The sequence below is a fragment of the Trematomus bernacchii genome, unplaced genomic scaffold (genome assembly GCF_902827165.1).
Source record: "Trematomus bernacchii unplaced genomic scaffold, fTreBer1.1, whole genome shotgun sequence".
Classification (NCBI taxonomy): domain Eukaryota; kingdom Metazoa; phylum Chordata; class Actinopteri; order Perciformes; family Nototheniidae; genus Trematomus; species Trematomus bernacchii.
The window spans coordinates 314,293-330,361 of record NW_022987761.1 but is presented as its reverse complement, the minus strand read 5'-3'; the positions used below and the strand labels follow the sequence as shown (position 1 = coordinate 330,361).

Genomic DNA, 16,069 nt, shown 5'->3' with positions numbered 1-16,069 from the left:
ATATCAGTCGCCCCCTGTTCATGGCATTTTGCTTGAAGTGCAGGATCAAGGCCAGCCAAAAAACGTCTGAATTTCTCACCATTTACTGCAGCGCGGTCATAATCGGGAAACGCCTCAGCCACGAGTCTGGAAATGTCCGCCGCATACACCTCCAAACACTCGTTCGCCTGGCGGGGCCGTGCAGATACACACGTCTGGAAATAAAGCAGGAACTGTCTCTGGCCAAAAGCTGCCGCCAGCTTCTCCTTCACACGTTCGTAATCACCCTGCACATCTGCCGGTAAACTGTCCCACAGTAGGAAAGCTGCACTGTCCAGTCTGGTAGGTAGAATGTTCAGCAAGGTAGCTGCGTAGCTCGTGCCCCTCGCACCCCTCGTCTGAGCACGAACAGCGGCTTCAAACTGTCTTATCCACGTAGCGAACTGCCTCTGGCCGTCGCCCCTAAACATCGGCGGCAGCTCCACTCTAATATCACTACTCACAGAACCAGTCCAAGCACCAGTACATCCGTTATAATCGTCTTCCATATCGCCGTCTCCCTTCATTCCTCCGAACATGACGCTTCGACGCTAGCACCGTTAGCACAGCTAGCCAGCAGAGCCGACCAGAAAGTCCAGTAATTGTCCACAGAAAAGAAAAATCCAAGAGCAGATAAAACACACTCCGATACCGCTGCCACCAATGTAACGTCCGAGGTGTTAAGGCTTCAAGAATACTTCTGTGTAACAAGAACTCAGGAACTTAGTACTTTTTGGAGCGTCACAGATGCCTCCGTTTATTAACGTCGAGTCACACACATGTCACCACCACTCTAGCCCCGACTGCGCATGCTCACAACACATGACCTCCAACCCAATGCTTACACTAGTTAGCTGTATTCAGTTAGCTTTTAGTTGTTAATAGTTAACTGTATTCAGTTATCTGTTAGTAGTTAGCTGTATTCAGTAGCTGTTAGTAGTTAGCTGTTAGTAGTAGCTGTTAGTAGTTCGCTGTATTAAGTTGTTAGTAGTAGCTGTTACTAGTTAGCTGTATTCAGTTAGCTGTTAGTAGTAGCTGTTAGTCGTTAGCTGTTAGTTCTTAGCATTTAGCTGTTAGTTCTTAGTTAACTGTATTCAGTTAGCTGTTAGTAGTTATCTGTGAGTAGTAGCTGTTAGCTGTATTCAGTTAGCTGTTAGTAATAGCTGTTAGCGGTATTCAGTTAGCTGTTAGTAGTAGCTGTTAATAGTTGGCAGTTAGCTGTTAGTTGTTAGTAGTTAACTGTATTCAGTTAGCTGTTAGTAATTATCTGTTAGTAGTAGCTGTCAGTAGTTAGCAGTTAGCAGCTGGTGAAGTAAGGTTCCATAGAGTTACATTAAGATGCATTCAGGCACTGTTCAGTATAAATGATTATTGGGCGAACGTGAATTATAATTTATAAAGTTAGCTGTTAGCATTTGGAATTGAGAATTGTGGAATATCACTAGCATTGTTATGGACCTCCTTTTTAACGTACATTTTTTAGCCAATCAAAATATGTCATTCATTTATAATGATCATGTTAATAATTGTGATTAAATAGTTTCCTTGTTTTGACTCGTTTGTTTACATTATTGTAATATCCACTAAACTAAATTGTGTATTAAGTAGTGGTGTGTGTGCCCTCAGCTGTGTGTATTGTGTATTTATAAGTGTGTGTGTGTGTCCTCAGGCTACGTGCAGGGGATGAGCGACCTGCTGTCTCCTGTCCTCTACGTGATGGAGAACGAGGTGGACGCCTTCTGGTGTTTCGTCTCCTTCATGGATCAGATGGTGAGTGTTAGAGCCAGTATTTAGTTTCTATAAGAAAGGCCACCTAATCATGACGTCTGTAGTCAACTGAGTATAAAAGACTACAACTCCCACGGTGCCTCCTCTTAAGAGACAGAGATGGGCAACCTGTCAGAAAGACTCAGTTTTTAACCGTTCAATTACCCTTTAAGTTATCAAGTTATATAAGCCTTAACAAAGAAATAAAGAGTTGTTTGTTATTTGATTTGAGTTGTGCCTGTTTGTTTTGAACATTGTAAAGGCCTCTCTTCTTTGTTGCATGTGTAAAAGTTTGTTATTTTATTTTGAGCAAACCCATCGCACAATATCATCCAAACCATCGGAGGCCAAGCAACTCTTCAACTGTGAGTAACACAAAGATAAAGGAAAGAAACCAAGTCAAACATTTCTGTTTAAGGCGTCTAGTGGCTTGATAGAAAAATAAGGAAGGACGCCACGACAGTGAGACTGCAGTCTTTAAACGTCCAGTTTCTGTTCAGAGAAATCTAAAAGGAGGAGGGTGCTGAGTGGATGAGTTTCTGATACAGCAACGTTTCTGATTGGCCCGTGGGTGTAAAGCCCGCCCACATTTGAGTAATGTGGTCATGACGCAGCAAATCTGGATCAGCTCCATTGTTCCCCCGTTTTTAGAGATGTGGGTACGGAGGAGAAGAGAGAGGGGTTTATTTCCTGACACTTTGAGAGTCTCCTGACACACCGGGGACACACAGTGATGTAGAGAAGACATCACTTTGTGAGTCTCCTGACACACGGGGACACATGGTGATGTAGAGGAGACATCACTTAGTGAGTCTCCTGACACACCGGGGACACATGGTGATGTAGAAAAGACATCAAAAAGTGCATTTTGCATGATAGGAGACCTTTTATGGCGCATTTCCACTACACGGTCGGCCTCGGCCACACTCGGTACGGCTCGGTACGGCTTGGCCGCGTTGGGCCTTAACAGGGCCGACTCACTTCATGCTGCGCATCCATTACAGTTTAGGAACTGGGGTAGTTACTATAGTAACGCAGTGTAGGCGGAGCCGTGACGTCATCTTCAATGAGAACTCCAGAAACACAACACAGCCGTTAGCTGTTAGCACTCAGAGCTCACAGCTCCTTATATATGATCAGAAACTCGACAAAAGTTAAACAAGTACAAACCACAGACTGCCTGTGTCATGGTGAATACAGTCGCTGCTTTATTTATGTCTGTATAGGCCGTTGTTGTGAGTGTGGACGGTCGGGGCATATACTGCGTTAGCTTAGCCAATCTCCATCTAGAAAAACACGCATTTTAAAAGGTGTTTCGCCTGCCGTCTGTCTGCAGACTTGACAAAGCATTAATTCATGGTTTTTACTAACCGGTATCAGTATGTTGTTACTTCGGCATCATTTTGAAACGTGTATTACAATTAAATCACGGTCAAATATGTCCATCTTGTTGTAGTTCTAGCCCTCTTGCCAGCGCTCCTCTCTCTAGTTTAGCATACTCAGCCCGACTCAGCCCTGTTTGTTGGCCCCGATAGAACCACAATTTTCTAGGGCCAGAAAAGAGGGGAAAAAGTGGCCCCGCGCCGTGCCGCGCCGGAACGAGGCCTAGTGGAAGCACAACCAAAAAAGGGGACGGCACGACACGGCACCTTAAAGCGAGCTACGCGCTGCAATGGAAATGCGCCATAAAAGAGACAGTTCACTTTATCATACACGTGTAGAGACTTTGAAAATTGTTTGTATTGAAACATTATAAAACTTTTATCATGTATATACTCAGAGATAATCGTGTGTGTGTGTGTGTGTGTTGCAGCACCAGAACTTTGAGGAGCAGATGCAGGGTATGAAGACTCAGCTGATCCAGCTCAGCACTCTGCTCAGACTGCTCGACCTCTCCTTCTGGAACTACCTGGGTCATTATCTTATATTTTCTTATGTTACATTATGTATTGTTTTATCAGTGTGTTTTATTAGTGTGTGTGTGTGTGTGTGTGTGTGTGTGTGTGTGTGTGTGTGTGTGTGTGTGTGTGTGTGTGTGTGTGTGTGTGTGTGTGTGTGTGTGTGTGTGTGTGTGTGTGTGTGTGTGTGTGTGTGTGTGTGTGTGTGTGTGTGTGTGTGTGTGTGTGTGTGTGTGTGTGTGTGTGTGTGTGTGTGTGTGTGTGTGTGTGTGTGTGTGTGTGTGTGTGTGTGTGTGTGTGTGTGTGTGTGTGTGTGTGTGTGTGTGTGTGTGTGTGTGTGTGTAGAGGCTCAGGACTCGGGTTACCTGTACTTCTGTTTCCGCTGGCTGCTGATCAGATTCAAGAGAGAGCTCAGCTTCCAGGACGTCCTCAGGCTCTGGGAGGTCAGTGTCTTCTTCTGTGGTGGCTCCAGGCATACACCTACACACACCTGGACACACCTCCACACACCTGGACACACCTGCACACACCTGGACACTTACACACACCTCCACACACCTGGACACTTACACACACCTGCACACACCTGGACACACCTCCACACACCTGGACACACCTACACACACCTGCACATACCTACACACACCTGCACATACCTACACACACCTGGACACACCTACACACACCTGGACACTTCCACACACCTACACACACCTGGACACAACCTACACACACCTGGACACACCTACACACACCTGCACACACCTCCACACACCTGGACACACCTACACACACCTGCACACACCTCCACACACCTGGACACTTACACACACCTGGACACACCTGGACACAACTGCACACACCTCCACACACCTGGACACACCTACACACACCTGGACACTTACACACACCTACACACACCTGGACACACCTACACACACCTGCACATACCTACACACACCTGCACATACCTACACACACCTGGACACACCTACACACACCTGGACACTTCCACACACCTACACACACCTGGACACACCTACACACACCTGGACACACCTACACACACCTGCACACACCTCCACACACCTGGACACACCTACACACACCTGCACACACCTCCACACACCTGGACACTTACACACACCTGGACACACCTGGACACAACTGCACACACCTCCACACACCTGGACACACCTACACACACCTGGACACTTACACACACCTACACACACCTGGACACACCTCCACACACCTGCACACACCTCCACACACCTGGACACACCTACACACACCTGGACATACCTACACACACCTGCACACACCTCCACACACCTGGACACACCTACACACACCTGCACACACCTCCACACACCTGGACACTTACACACACCTGGACACAACTGCACACACCTCCACACACCTCCACACACCTGCACACACCTCCACACACCTGGACACTTACACACACCTCCACACACCTGCACACACCTGGACACAACTGCACACACCTGCACACACCTCCACACACCTGGACACAACTGCACACACCTCCACACACCTGGACACACCTACACACACCTGCACATACCTACACACATGTCCACTCACCTACACACACCTGCACACACCTCCACACACCTGGACACACCTACACACACCTACACTCACCTACACACACCTGGACACTTGCACACACCTCCACACACCTCCACACACCTCCACACACCTGCACACACCTCCACACACCTGGACACTTACACATACCTCCACACACCTACACACACCTGGACACTTACACACACCTCCACACACCTCCACACACCTCCACACACCTCCACACACCTCCACACACCTCCACACACCTCCACACACCTGGACACTTACACACACCTGCACACACCTCCACACACCTCCACACACCTGCACACACCTGCACACACCTGGACACTTACACACACCTCCACACACCTCCACACACCTGGACACACCTCCACACACCTCCACACACCTCCACACACCTGGACACTTACACACACCTGCACACACCTCCACACACCTGGACACTTGCACACACCTCCACACACCTGGACACTTACACACACCTGCACACACCTCCACACACCTGGACACTTGCACACACCTGGACACAACTGCACACACCTGCACACACCTGCACACACCTCCACACACCTGGACACTTGCACACACCTGCACACACCTGGACACACCTGGACACACCTACACACACGTGCACACACCTGCACACACCTCCACACACCTGGACACTTGCACACACCTGCACACACCTCCACACACCTGGACACTTGCACACACCTGCACACACCTACACACACCTGGACACCTGCACACACCTGCACACACCTGCACACACCTACACACACCTGGACACACACCTGGACACACCTACACACACCTACACACACCTGCACACACCTGGACACACCTACACACACCTGCACACACCTACACACACCTGCACACACCTCCACACACCTGGACACTTACACACACCTCCACACACATGGACACAACTGCACACACCTCCACACACCTCCACTCACCTACACACACCTGGACACACCTGCACACACCTCCACACACCTACACACACCTGGACACTTACACACACCTCCACACACTTGCACACACCTGGACACAACTGCACACACCTCCACACACCTGGACACACCTGGACACACCTGCACACACCTGCACACACCTACACACACGTCCACTCACCTACACACACCTGCACACACCTCCACACACCTGGACACACCTACACACACCTACACTCACCTACACACACCTGGACACTTGCACACACCTGGACACAACTCCACACACCTCCACACACCTCCACACACCTCCACACACCTCCACACACCTCCACACACCTAGACACAACTGGACACAACTGCACACACCTGCACACACCTCCACACACCTGGACACACCTACACTCACCTACACACACCTACACACACCTGGACACTTGCACACACCTGGACACAACTGCACACACCTCCACACACCTCCACACACCTGCACACACCTGCACACACCTCCACACACCTCCACACACCTGCACACACCTGCACACACCTGCACACACCTGCACACACCTGCACACACCTCCACACACCTGCACACACCTCCACACACCTACACACACCTCCACACACCTGCACACACCTCCACACACCTGGACACTTACACATACCTCCACACACCTGGACACTTACACACACCTCCACACACCTGGACACTTACACACACCTCCACACACCTGGACACTTCCACAACTGTACCTGTAGTGTGTCCTCCTGAGTGCACACCTGTACCTGTAACTGTTGTGTGTCCTCCTGAGTGCACACCTGTACCTGTACCTGTGGTGTGTCCTCCTGAGTGCTCACCTGTACCTGTGGTGTGTCCTCCTGAGTGCACACCTGTACCTGTGGTGTGTCCTCCTGAGTGCACACCTGTACCTGTACCTGTACCTGTGGTGTGTCCTCCTGAGTGCTCACCTGTACCTGTGGTGTGTCCTCCTGAGTGCACACCTGCACCTGTACCTGTGGTGTGTCCTCCTGAGTGCTCACCTGTACCTGTGCTGTGTCCTCCTGAGTGCTCACCTGTACCTGTGGTGTGTCCTCCTGAGTGCTCACCTGTACCTGTGGTGTGTCCTCCTGAAGTGCACACCTGTACCTGTGGCGTGTCCTCCTGAGTGCTCACCTGTACCTGTGGTGTGTCCTCCTGAGTGCATCTACCTGTACATGTGGTGTGTCCTCCTGAGTGCACACCTGTACCTGTGGTGTGTCCTCCGAGTGCACATCTGTACCCTGTGGTGGTACCTGTGGTGTGGTCCTCCTGAGTGCTCACCTGTACCTTGGTGTGTCCTCCTGAGTGCACACCTGTAGTTCCTCCTGAGTGCTCACCTGTACCTGTGGTGTGTCCTCCTGAGTGCTCACCTGTACCTGTGGTGTGTCCTCCTGAGTGCACACCTGTACCTGTGGTGTGTCCTCCTGAGTGCTCACCTGTACCTGTGGTGTGTCCTCCTGAGTGCACACCTGTACCTGTGGTGTGTCCTCCTGAGTGCTCACCTGTACCTGTGGTGTGTCCTCCTGAGTGCACATCTGTACCTGTACCTGTGGTGTGTCCTCCTGAGTGCTCACCTGTACCTGTGGTGTGTCCTCCTGAGTGCTCACCTGTACCTGTGGTGTGTCCTCCTGAGTGCTCACCTGTACCTGTGGTGTGTCCTCCTGAGTGCTCACCTGTACCTGTGGTGTGTCTCCTCAGGTGATGTGGACCGGGCTCCCCTGTCAGAACTTCCACCTGCTGCTGTGCTGTGCCATCCTGGACTCAGAGAAGCAGAAGATCATGGAGGAGAACTACGGCTTCAACGAGATCCTCAAGGTGAGCTCCCCGCCAAAACATTATTCAAAATATACAAGACAAATATCTTAAAAATATGTAAAAAATATGTAAAAATCGTGATATTTATCTATGTAATAAATAGTGATTAAAGGTTGTTGTCATGACTCCTCGGCAGCACATTAACGAGCTCTCCATGAAGCTGGAGATAGAAGAGGTCCTTCAGAAAGCCGAAGGCATCGGTCTGCAGATCAAGAGCTGCAAGGTACGTTCAACTTCACTGATCACCTTCTGGGTTTCACAGCGCCCTCTGTGTGCGCAGAGTGAAGAGGCAATATGTTGACTTTCAGGAAATAACGATTTTTGAGGAAAAAATACAGAATTTTCGGAAAAATGTAAGAATAAAGTTAGAATTTTGATATTTTGAAAAAAATGTCAGAATGTTTTGATTTTGAAATAAACTTCAGAATTTTGAGATTTTGAAAATAAATTATGAAAATAAAAAATCTAAAAGTTGAAATTTTGAGAAATAGTAAAAAAACATTGTGTGAAAGAAGACGTGTTTAAAGTGTATATTCCCTCAGGACCTCCCCGCCACCATCAGCTCCATCCTGGGCTGGGACCCTCCAGCCCCCCCTCCGGTCCCCCCCCCCGGCCCCCCCGCCGGCTCTCAGGACCCCCCAGAGAGGAGCCGCCTGCTCCAGCCCACTCTCCAGAGACAGCAGTGCGCAGAACGGCTGCTCACCGGCCTTCATATCATAAACACTGCCTCCAGAAGAGCAGGACTGTCTATACCACCACAGAAGAAGAAGAGCAGGACTGTCTATACCACCACAGAAGAAGAAGAGCAGGACTGTCTATACCACCACAGAAGAAGAAGAGCAGGACTGTCTATACCACCACAGAAGAAGAAGGGTACCACACAGAAGAAGAAGAGCAGGACTGTCTATACCACCACAGAAGAAGAAGAGCAGGACTGTCTATACCACCACAGAAGAAGAAGAAGAGCAGGACTGTCTATACCACCACAGAAGAAGAAGAAGAGCAGGACTGTCTATACCACCACAGAAGAAGAAGAGCAGGACTGTCTATACCACCACAGAAGAAGAAGAGCAGGACTGTCTATACCACCACAGAAGAAGAGCAGGATGTAAAAAGGATGTCAGATTATTCAGAATCTTATTTTTGTAATTTCTTGTACCATAGCGTGTCTCATTCTTTGTGCAGAGCGAGTCTCTGAAGCTCCGCTCAGACATTATTCAGCTTTAATAACTGACGCGTGATTATGGTCTGCTTCAGTGTTCATCTCTCCGGGGGTAAACCCAGGGAATCTCTGACATACCTGAAGTTACAGCCGGCGATATCACCCATTTACGAGAACAACATAAATACTATCTGAGATTATAAAGTGTTTACAGAAAACCTCTCAGATATCCTCGCGGGTCAGAGTGGAGAGACCGGAGGGACATCCTGCCATAGACCCTCCATCGCTTCATAATCTCAGAAGATATTTAAATAACCGCTCTGATTATTACCCCGTGGCTGCATCCTCATTCTTATTATTATTATTATTTGTATTATTTTGTACTGATTGCCCGAACGCGCCTTGCATTGGAGCTTTAATAACCCTCAGACGCGCCTTGCATTGGAGCTTTAATAACCCTCAGACGCGCCTTGCATTGGAGCTTTAATAACCCTCAGACGCGCCTTGCATTGGAGCTTTAATAACCCTCAGACGCGCCTTGCATTGGAGCTTTAATAACCCTCAGACGCGCCTTGCATTGAGAGCTTTAATAACCCTCAGACGCGCCTTGCATTGAGAGCTTTAATAACCCTCAGACGCACCTTGCATTGGAGCTTTAATAACCCTCAGACGCGCCTTGCATTGGAGCTTTAATAACCCTCAGACGCGCCTTGCATTGGAGCTTTAATAACCCTCAGACGCGCCTTGCATTGAGAGCTTGAATAACCCTCAGACGCACCTTGCATTGGAGCTTTAATAACCCTCAGACGCGCCTTGCATTGAGAGCTTGAATAACCCTCAGACGCACCTTGCATTGGAGCTTTAATAACCCTCAGACGCACCTTGCATTGAGAGCTTGAATAACCCTCAGACGCACCTTGCATTGAGAGCTTGAATAACCCTCAGACGCACCTTGCATTGGAGCTTTAATAACCCTCAGACGCGCCTTGCATTGAGAGCTTTAATAACCCTCAGACGCGCCTTGCATTGAGAGCTTTAATAACCCTCAGACGCGCCTTGCATTGAGAGCTTGAATAACCCTCAGACGCACCTTGCATTGAGAGCTTGAATAACCCTCAGACGCACCTTGCATTGAGAGCTTGAATAACCCTCAGACGCACCTTGCATTGAGAGCTTGAATAACCCTCAGACGCACCTTGCATTGAGAGCTTTAATAACCCTCAGACGCACCTTGCATTGAGAGCTTGAATAACTCAGAAACAATCAGTTACTCCTCGCAAAGCTCCAGGATCCATCTGATCAGATCAACCCCGTGAAGCATTTTATTCATTTGAATGTTTACTCTAAAGGAACGTCTTGGTCTGTTGGTGGAGGCAGATTTACATTTAGGGATTTTTATATTCTATGTTACAAGAATGACATGTATGATTCAAATGTGATTCACTTTTTTAATATTATTATACACGGAAGAGGAAGAGCGCCACACATACATTTGTCTTTTAGATCTGACCAACAGGGATTGGGTTTTTTTTGTTTTGAGAAAAGTCCGAAATATCTGGGGTTTTATTTTACATCAAATAAAGTCAAAATTCAACTTTAGTCTCTACGGAAGAGGAGGAAGCGACGTGTGGAAACAAATTGAGATCTGATCACAAAAGTCAAAAAGTGTTTTTCTGTCGGAATCAGAATTCTGAGAAAAAAAAATCGGAATTCTGAGAAAAAAATCGGAATTATGAGAAAAAAAATCGGAATTATGAGAAAAAAAATCGGAATTCTGAGAAAAAAAAATCGGAATTCTGAGAAAAAAAAATCTTCTGAGTACTTTCTCAGATTAAAGTCCGTTTTTCTTTTAACAATAAATTTCGATGTGTCCACAAGTTAAAACACTTAAATCAGAACTCCAGATCCTCCATAATCCTCTTCTGTAATCATACATCAAATCACTATAATAATAATGTACGTGCGGCAGGAGGAGAAACATCTCGAGACGTCTCTGTTTGATTGGATGGATTCATTTAGAGATCACTGCTCCTCCTGCCACACGTGTGTTATTATATATTTCATTATTAAATGATTTCCAAAGCGTTCCTTTAAATAGAGGACATGATTCTGCTTATTATTCATTATTCATTATTAATAATTGAGTTCTCCCGGGTTTGTGATCTCAGCTTTTATGTTTTGCAATAAAAGGATTTAATTATAAACAGCTCTGTATTTATATTAATATCTGTTTAATTAAGTGTGTATAGTAATAAGAGTATATAGGTCTATATTTATCATATGTATTTAAAATGTCTATAATAAGAGTATCCAGTCTATATTTATTATTGATATATATATGAAGTGTTAATAGTTATAATAGCAGTGTTTATAGGTCTATATAATTAAGTGATGCAACATGTTGAACATTATATAGAAGTATATATTGATTGTGTATTCACAGTGAGCTTTAGGAACATTAGGATTATTGCAGAAAACTCCTAATATGACGTGAGCAGCCGCTCTGCTGTCGTCTCTCCGTAGATTTGACTTATATCTGTATGACACGGCTCGTTTGAATACTCGATTCCGATTGGTCCGTTTGGACATCTCAGAGGCTGTTAACACTCGATAACACACCGCTGCTGAGGAGGGAGAGAAAGACAGAGGTTTAAATACGTCAGAGGAATCACCAGGAGAAGACGGATAGGATATATTTATATAAACAGTATATTTATTTATTCATACATTTAAATAAACACTCACGATGTGCTGTTTATTTCTGATGAGAGTAATCTGAAGATGAGTTTCACATCAGAGACAGGAAGTCATTTAAATTCTTCTTCAGCAGAAATGTCAAACTGAGCGTCTCTAAATGTCACTGCAGCTGCTTCTTCCTCCTCTTCATCCTCCTCTTCCTCTTCACCCCCCCCCCCTCAGGTATCACCTGTATCCGCCTGTAATTCTCCAGCAGAAGAAGATAAAAGCGTGTCGCCTCCGAGCTCTTTCATTTCCTGTCTGACAGGAAATGAAAGAGCTGATATTCATCAGAAATCATCTGCAGCTTATGGGGTGGGGGCTGTCACTCAGACACACATACACACACTCACATACACACATACACACACACACACACACCTCTGAGACTGACAACAGCTTTCATTCGCAAAATAAAACCTGAAAATGTGAATGACGGCGCACAAAGTGTTTCTCAGGTTCAATAAAAGCTTTATGTTAATATTATCATATCATAAAACAGTTTTTATTTAAAGAGTCCTCTCCTGCTGATGTTCAGGTGTATATCAGTATGTAGTGTCTCTACTTTAAAGAGTCCTCTCCTGCTGATGTTCAGGTGTATATCAGTATGTAGTGTCTCTACTTTAAAGAGTCCTCCTGCTGATGTTCAGGTGTATATCAGTATGTAGTGTCTCTACTTTAAAGAGTCCTCTCCTGCTGATGTTCAGGCGTATATCAGTATGTAGTGTCTCTACTTTAAAGAGTCCTCTCCTGCTGATGTTCAGGTGTATATCAGTATGTAGTGTCTCTACTTTAAAGAGTCCTCTCCTGCTGATGTTCAGGTGTATATCAGTATGTAGTGTCTCTACTTTAAAGAGTCCTCTCCTGCTGATGTTCAGGTGTATATCAGTATGTAGTGTCTCTACTTTAAAGAGTCCTCTCCTGCTGATGTTCAGGTGTATATCAGTATGTAGTGTCTCTACTTTAAAGAGTCCTCTCCTGCTGATGTTCAGGTGTATATCAGTATGTAGTGTCTCTACTTTAAAGAGTCCTCTCCTGCTGATGTTCAGGTGTATGTCAGTATGTAGCGTCTCTACTTTAAAGAGTCCTCTCCTGCTGATGTTCAGGTGTATATCAGTATGTAGTGTCTCTACTTTAAAGAGTCCTCTCCTGCTGATGTTCAGGTGTATATCGGTATGTAGTGTCTCTACTTTAAAGAGTCCTCTCCTGCTGATGTTCAGGTGTATATCAGTATGTAGTGTCTCTACTTTAAAGAGTCCTCTCCTGCTGATGTTCAGGTGTATATCAGTATGTAGTGTCTCTACTTTAAAGAGTCCTCTCCTGCTGATGTTCAGGTGTATGTCAGTATGTAGTGTCTCTACTTTAAAGAGTCCTCTCCTGCTGATGTTCAGGTGTATGTCAGTATGTAGTGTCTCTACTTTAAAGAGTCCTCTCCTGCTGATGTTCAGGTGTATATCAGTATGTAGTGTCTCTACTTTAAAGAGTCCTCTTCTGCTGATGTTCAGGTGTATATCAGTATGTAGTGTCTCTACTTTAAAGAGTCCTCTCCTGCTGATGTTCAGGTGTATATCAGTATGTAGTGTCTCTACTTTAAAGAGTCCTCTCCTGCTGATGTTCAGGTGTATATCAGTATGTAGTGTCTCTACTTTAAAGAGTCCTCTCCTGCTGATGTTCAGGTGTATATCAGTATGTAGTGTCTCTACTTTAAAGAGTCCTCTCCTGCTGATGTTCAGGTGTATATCAGTATGTAGTGTCTCTACTTTAAAGAGTCCTCTCCTGCTGATGTGTGTGGGAGGGAACACAGGGATTTTAGCCTCTGCAGACCATTAACATGCACTAAAACCTACAGAACAATCTAGAGGGAAGAACTCTTTAATATCAGTCTGTCTCCATTTCCTGTCGTAACCCTAATCAACAATCAGAATCCCTTGAGTCGTCCGACAGAGGGAAAAGGTACATTGTTTACAAGTAAAGAGCCAAAGGTAGCTTAGCATTAAAAGATAAAAGTAGAAATTGACCAGTGACTGCCCCTCTGTTCCTGCTTCAACAACTGAGTGCCACAGTGACGCGTCCTAAAACCCGGAAGTGAGTCAGCATTTGACCACTTCCTGTTCCCTGGTCTCAGAGCCAATGGGATCTCTCCATAGGGTTTAGGAAGATATCTGTAAATAAGGTCTGTGGTTGAGACACATTGAAGAGACGGATCACGTTTTGTTCTAGGACATTAAATCCATCAGCAGTGACCCCTCTGGTGATTTCTGAAGAGTTCACGTGTCTGAGAAACGATGGTTGTTACCAAGTGGCTGAATAGGACTACAGAAGTCGTGGAGGACGTTGTACGTCATTACGCCGAACACGTGAACACTCCTCTAAGTTAGTTTGCCCTGTTCTGCTTGAAAGCAAGTACCTGCCTCCTGCTAACTGTTCAAACAAACGCTTCAACTTGTACCATTTAGAATCTGTGTGTTTGAATATGGATCTGAAGTTGGCGTGACGTTGAAGTCGTGCTGCTGGACTCGCCTGTAGTTCCTTTATACCATAACGTTAGCATTTAGCTTCTGTACATTAGATTTATGATTAGAACATTATAAAAGTAGGGTAGAGATGTGGAGATGATCCGGCTGAACAAAACGTGATCCGTCTCTTCAATGCGTCTCAACCACAGACCTGATTTCCAGATATTTTCCAAAATCCGATGGAGAGATTGCATTGCGTTTTTGTCAAAGGAACCGGAAGGAGTTTACTTCCGGGTTTTAGTCACTGTGGCTCTCTATACGGGTCATTGTTGACCCATGGTGTCCCTTAGAAGGGTCGTGATACAAAAATCATTTTCATTCAAAAAGTAAGAAAGGAAAAATGAAAGTAAGAATGTGTGATGATCAAAAACAAGTGAATTGATGAATACCTGGAAATTAAGTAATTAGTAATTTGTTGCAAAGATATTTACAATTAAATCTCACTCGGGTCACTTATGACCCATGTGTTGCATCAAAGGGTTAAAGCAGCAAAGGTAGCTTAGCATTCATTAAGAAGCATAACATGTTATTTGATTTCCTCTGGTCCGTGTCTCTGTGTTCTGCTACTTGGTGTCTCTGTGTTCTGCTATTGGTTGGTTAGGAAGTCAAATGTTGTATGTTATGGATTGCCAACTCATTTGTACATGTCTCATTCACTCATTGTTAATATCTGTATTTGTGGATGTCATTGTTTGTGCTTGTAAAAAAATGAAAAACTCGATAAAGATATTGTTTAAAAAAAAGAAAAAGAAAAGTTGCAATTAAAACAAAACAAAAGGTAAGTAGGGCTCGCGACTTCAGTGACGTGGGAGATGCTTATTTGCCCTGTTTTTGAACACACTTTTGACCCCCGCAACATATGTGAAAACTCAGCAAATGTTTCACGCGTGTCAGGACTGGTGGAAATTGCGATGTGTAATTGGTTCCGGAACTTTGCGTGAAAAAATGTGCAAGTCACGCCCACGTAAACTCCCCCCACTTTCACGTAAGAGAACGAAAATCGCTACGTATATCAAGGGTGCGGAGACGAACCAAAAAGCCTCTTGGAGGTGTATAAAAAAACATACAGGAAGTCGGCCATTTTGAATTTGATATTGGTAAAACGCGATTCATCGCCCTCCGTACTTTAACGAACTCTTCCTAGGGATTTTATCCGATCGACTCCAAATTCGGCGGGTAGCGTCTCGAGACCTGGGGGACGGAAAGTTCTAAAATTCTTAACTTTTTGCACTATTTTTTATTTTTACATAGGTTCAATGTTCAAGGCTTTTATTGTCATGTGTACATAGCTACAGTGTAGATATATCAATGAAAATCTGAGGTCACAGGCTCCTCCAACAGAGCAACACAATACAACAAGATAAAATAGTTAAAATAGTGCAAGTAAATACAAATAAAATAGGATAGAAATAGTATATATGTTGCATTGCTGGAGGAGCTCAGGTCAGCAGCTACTGCTCTACTCTGTAGCTGCTGAGCATATGAGGATAAAACCTTTGAATCTTTTCATTTGAATCAACAGATAAAGTGTGTGC

At 45.6% G+C, this 16,069-nt stretch overlaps 1 protein-coding gene across 1 annotated transcript; it reads left to right on the top strand.

Moving 5' to 3' along the window:
• Nucleotides 1–1,687: 1,687 nt before the first annotated feature.
• On the top strand, nucleotides 1,688–9,232 carry LOC117496625 (TBC1 domain family member 15-like; the record flags this gene model as incomplete). The annotated part of the gene is given in 6 exon segments (XM_034148337.1): nucleotides 1,688–1,788; nucleotides 3,599–3,698; nucleotides 4,029–4,126; nucleotides 8,004–8,120; nucleotides 8,257–8,343; nucleotides 8,663–9,232. Coding segments are annotated over 6 exon segments (1,073 nt in total), but the record flags the coding sequence as incomplete, so codon positions are not given.
• Between the last annotated feature and the right edge of the window lie 6,837 nt (nucleotides 9,233–16,069).